The sequence below is a fragment of the Penaeus monodon genome, chromosome 26 (assembly GCF_015228065.2).
Source record: "Penaeus monodon isolate SGIC_2016 chromosome 26, NSTDA_Pmon_1, whole genome shotgun sequence".
Taxonomy (NCBI): Eukaryota; Metazoa; Arthropoda; class Malacostraca; order Decapoda; family Penaeidae; genus Penaeus; species Penaeus monodon.
In genome coordinates, this window is record NC_051411.1 from 1,304,260 (window position 1) to 1,309,259 (window position 5,000).

Consider the following 5,000-nt stretch of genomic DNA (forward strand, 5'->3'; position numbering starts at 1 on the left):
ATCTTGCAACTTCATGCAAGAAACAATAACCGCAATAAGGAAAATAAGTGAACTAAATACCCAGACTTCCCTAACATCAAAAACACACCTACCGAATCCACTCGAAGAAGAAGGAGGAGAAAAAGAAGGAGAAGAAGAAGAAGAAGAAGAAGAAGGAGAAGAAGAAGAAGAAGAACAAGAACAAGAAGAACAAGAAAAAAAATGAAGAAAAGAAAAAAAAGGTGGAAATTTCGTTCCTTCGCCCTGCAAGTAAGTCAGCGAGCGACTTGAAGGCCTTGAGGAACGACCCCGCCCGCTCCCGCCGCCCGCCTCCTCCACGCCCCGGGAAGTCGGCTTCGGAAACCTTCTCGGGCGCGAGGAGGCTTTCGGGGAATCGGCTCACGCGGCACGGCGTTCGGGGAACACGCCTGGTATGTATCGGCGACGTTTTTGTCTCAACTCTTTTTCGTTTTCCTTCTCTCGCTGTCGCTTTCTTTCTTTGTCTGGCTGTCAGGCAGTATGTCTGTCTGTTTCTTTTCCTTTTTCTATCTTTCTTTCTTCTCTCTCTCGCTCTCTCTCTCTCTCTCTCTCTCTCTCTCTCTCTCTCTCTCTCTCTCTCTCTCTCTCTCTCTCTCTCTCCCTCTCTCTCTTTCTCTCCCCCCCCCTCTCTCTCTCCTCTCTCCCTCTCCTCCCTCTCCCTCTCCCTCTCTCTATATATACCTCTGTCTCCTCCCTCATGGCCGTTCTCTTCGTTTCGGTGGGCGTGGAAGAGAATTAAAAAAAAAAATCTGAACTGGATAGATGCTAATCAACAACATGAATGAACAAAAGGAATGTGCAAATACTTTGTAAATACTCAGACACATAAACAGGTGGACAAACAGAACGATGGTACGAAAAAATAACACATAGATGATACATCTTGAAACTTCTTACAGCGCAATACTATCAAAAACATAATAGGCATTTTCTTACAATATGGTATTGATACGCATGACATCATTACATTTAAATACACGCATAGATTCTAAATAGATAATAAAATTAAACACAAACAAGAAAACAGAAAAAAAATACAAAAATAAGTAAAATATAAACGCTAGAATAAGAACGTAAAGAAAACAAAAACAAAGGCGCAGCGCAAGGAAGAGGATCCGAATTCCTGAGCGAAATCATGACACTGATTCCGAGACTCTGGTGACACTCAGGGCCTTGTCTTGGCTCTCATGACATTATTATTTTTTTCTCCTTACCATTCTCCTACCATTTAGCTGTACCGCCGTAACTGCATTACCTATATTTGATACATGTGCTGCCACTATACTGAAATAAATCAGACTTTTTTTATAATGAAATCCTAGCTATTGAGGTAGATCGAGATCATCAGAAATAATAACTTTAATTCATTACTCATTTAACATTATCAGTTTTAGAATTAAAGGAAGTATTAACTCATTAATCGTATAAAGAACACTTGAATTTGATACCGTGATGACCTGCACATTTTTCGTAAGAAACATGTCTGTGTACACACACACACACACACACACACACATGCACACACACACACACACACACACACACACACATACACACACATATACACACACACACACACACACACACACACACACACACACACACACACACACACACACACACACACACACACACACACATGCACGCACGCACGCACGCACACACGCACGCACGCACGCTCACACGCACAAACACGAGCTTATTTCATGGTATGATTAACAAGCGGCGTTCAAAATGTGTCTTGTGATATCATTTGCTGATTCATATTGACAAATGCACTGCTTTGGGAATTTTCATGATTAGCAGGCTTCCACTTATTTGCAATCTCGTTTATTTTTCTCTTTTTCTTTATTTTTCTAATGACATTTCTCCGTTACTTAAAGTCCGCTTAGATATGGCAGACTCAGCAGTGAGCATTTCCCTCACTTTTTTTTTTAATCAATTTCAATTTCAAATCAAGAAGATCAACAAAATGTGTTGCACAATCTTCCAAGATCTCTGAAGTAAAAACAAGAAAAAAAAAATAAACAGCAACAACGTTAGAACGACACTCAGAATCGCTCCTCCCGAGACCCTCCTGATCCCCGTCCCCACAAATGCCACGGGATTCACCTTCACCGGAACGGACACAGACCTGCAGCCGGAGCAACGGTCGGATCCGGGAGGAAAAGGGCCTTGTGGCGAGCAGAGGGCGCCCTTCCGCCTCTCCCCCGGGGACAGACAGCAAGTTTGTCCTTTTTTCCTTTTTTTCCTTGCGTCAGGGGGATCTTTGTTGTTGGGTCTACATGCTTTAATGCACGGGGGAATGGTGCATGTGTGTGTGTGTGTGGGGGGGGGGAGATATGTTTTTAGCGTCTACGATATATCTATTACTATCTCTTTTATCATGATATATGTTCATTATAAGATTACCACTGAAGAGATGATTTGGCTTTTAAAAATACCAACATTGCACAAAAAAAACTGCGCACTCCTATTTCCTTTCGACTTCGACGAAATATTGCGACTGCAGACGGTCAGCTGCAACGTGTCATCACAGCCTTTTTTGCGATTCCCTTCCCAGTACCTGTTTGGCGGGGGCGTTGACGGAGCTGAACATCTGAAGCGTTCCGTGGGACGCGGCCTCCTTGGTCAGTCCAGGTGAACACAGGTGAGCGAGGACGACTGTGGCGTAGATTAATTTATCCATTGTGGGTTGTGCACGCCCGCAAATCTTTGGTTTACTTCGCACTTTCCTTTCTCTTTATGCTGTTTGAATTCGATGTATGCAACACTGGCGGGCGCTGATCCAAGGCACGTTACGTACACTTCGTCTTTACTCAACAAACTGCGAGCTTTTCTTCGGAAAGCTGAGTATATATTGCATTACGGGTGCCCGCTAGCTCGCGCGAGATGCCGGCTAGTCTAATAGTAAATAATTTAAATAGCGTCAAGTACATCCTAACTCGCAGCCCGTTCATGATCACTTAAGCTATTTTCTTAAAATTCTCCCGTGCAGGAAAAAAATAAGAAATGCCACAGAAAGGATTTCAATGATAATATCCACGCAAAATCAGTCGTCGGCAACCGCGTGGCAACACCACCATGACGAAATCGCCTGCTTGGCGCTGCCGTTCCGAGGGCGAAATGACGGTCGTCTCGGACTCATTTCGAGATGAACAGCGACGTAACGTGGGGGTTGAGGAGTCCGTGACGTCATGATTGGCATCAATTGATATGGAATTGTCGGATTGCTAAAATTAGCGCGGTTTCTCGAAATTTTCCTAGATTCTTTTTTCCTCTCTCTCTCTCTCTCTCTCTCTCTCTCTCTCTCTCTCTCTCTCTCTCTCTCTCTCTCTCTCTCTCTCTCTCTCTCTCTCTTTCTCTCTCTCTCTCTCTGTCTCTCTCTCTCTCTCTCTCCTTCCCTCCTTCCTTCCTTCCCTCCCTCACTCCTTCCCTCCTTCCCTCCCTTTATCTATCTATCTATCTCCCTGAAGGCCCGCTACGATATACTTCAGAGCAGATCCTGCGTCACACAGGATGAGAGGGAACCAAGGGGATATTGCTCCTTCAGAGATCCTAAGAAATGCAGACAGGATACAACAATTAGAAATTAAGTCTTGCGTTGAGCATCCTGCCGACGAGGGGATAGAACCTAACACTGGGGTCGTCCTCGCGCGTGCCATGAGGAGATTGTTATAAGGGACGTCATGCACCGGAAAAACGAAAGGGGAAAGGGAAAACGGGCCTGATGTTTCCCTGCCCGTTTTTAACAGGCAATGCTTGTACTTGCATTCATATAAACACAAAGAGATAGATAGACAGACTAAGGGATAGATAGATAGAGGGAGCGAGAAGAGAGAGAGAGAGAGAGAGAGAGAGAGAGAGAGAGAGAGAGAGAGAGAGAGAGAGAGAGAGAGAGGAGAGAGAGAGAGAGAGAGAGATAGAGAGGAGAGAGAGAGAGAGAGGATGAGAGAGAGAAGGAGAGAGGAGAAGAGAGGGAAGAGAGAGAGAGAGAGAGAGAGAGAGAGAGAGGAGAGAGAGAGAGGAAAGAGAGAAAGAAAGAGAGAGAGAGGAGATAAGAGATAGAGAGAGAGGAGAGGAGAGAGAGAGGAGAGAGAGAGAGAGAGAGGAGAGAAAGCTACACCATGTACATATAGACAAAAACAAGCTTAGATATATAAACCACAAACGCGTCATGTTTGTGTTTCCGATTTTTTTTTACATATCCCACACACATTTACGCATTCTTAATCTACCGCAAAACAGCCCGGGCGAACTCTCTTCATCTAGACGCTTCTCAGAATGCGACATGATTTTCCCCTTTTTGACGCCCGTCAGTCACCGATCCTCTTGCGCTGTGGCGTCGTGGTAGGGAGATGGCTGGCTTTTCTTTTCTCTTTCTTTCTTTCTCTCTTTCTTTCTTTCTTCCTTTTCTTTTCTTTTCTTTCTTTCTTTATTTCTCTCTTTTTTTTCTTTCTTTCTTTTCTTTCCTTTCCTTTCCTTCTTTTCTTTCTTTCTTTTCTTTCTTTCCCTCTTTCTCTCTCCTTACCCATGGCGAGCGAGAGTGCCTGAGAGAAGCTCACGATGGCCGACGGAGATTTCGGAAGACGAGGCTTTGTGTCCGGCTTGAGGGCGGGATCATCTCGGCCGCGTCCTCACTCTCGTCATTTTCTTTGTCTCTGGTTCTTTGTCTGTGTTTCTCTGTCTCTTTCTCTGATTCTGTCTTTCTCTCTCGCTGTTGGTGTCTTTCTTTCTATCTCTCTTTTTCTTGCTTTATCGCTCTTCCATATCTGTTCCTTCTTCTCCTCCTCTCCTCCTTCCCTCCCTCCCTCCCTCCCTATGCCCCCTCCCTATGCCCCCTCCCTCTCTGCCACGACATGCGCTCGGAGGGCATACGCCACAGATTTTTTTTTTCATTATTTTCCCTTTCCGGAGGCAGCGTATGACGTCACAGAAATTTCGCCACCGATGATGCCAGATCTGAGCCGTGGCGTCTGAGG

The 5,000-nt window shown here is 44.9% G+C and overlaps 1 protein-coding gene across 1 annotated transcript in view; it reads right to left on the reverse strand.

The window, feature by feature from the left end:
* Positions 1-2,854, reverse strand: part of LOC119589839 — a 5,647-nt gene extending 2,793 nt beyond the window's left edge. The window contains exon 1 of the mRNA XM_037938428.1: positions 2,585-2,854. Coding sequence (XP_037794356.1) covers positions 2,585-2,707 — 123 coding nt within the window. The 5' untranslated portion in view covers positions 2,708-2,854. The remainder of the gene's footprint in view (positions 1-2,584) is intronic.
* Between the last annotated feature and the right edge of the window lie 2,146 nt (positions 2,855-5,000).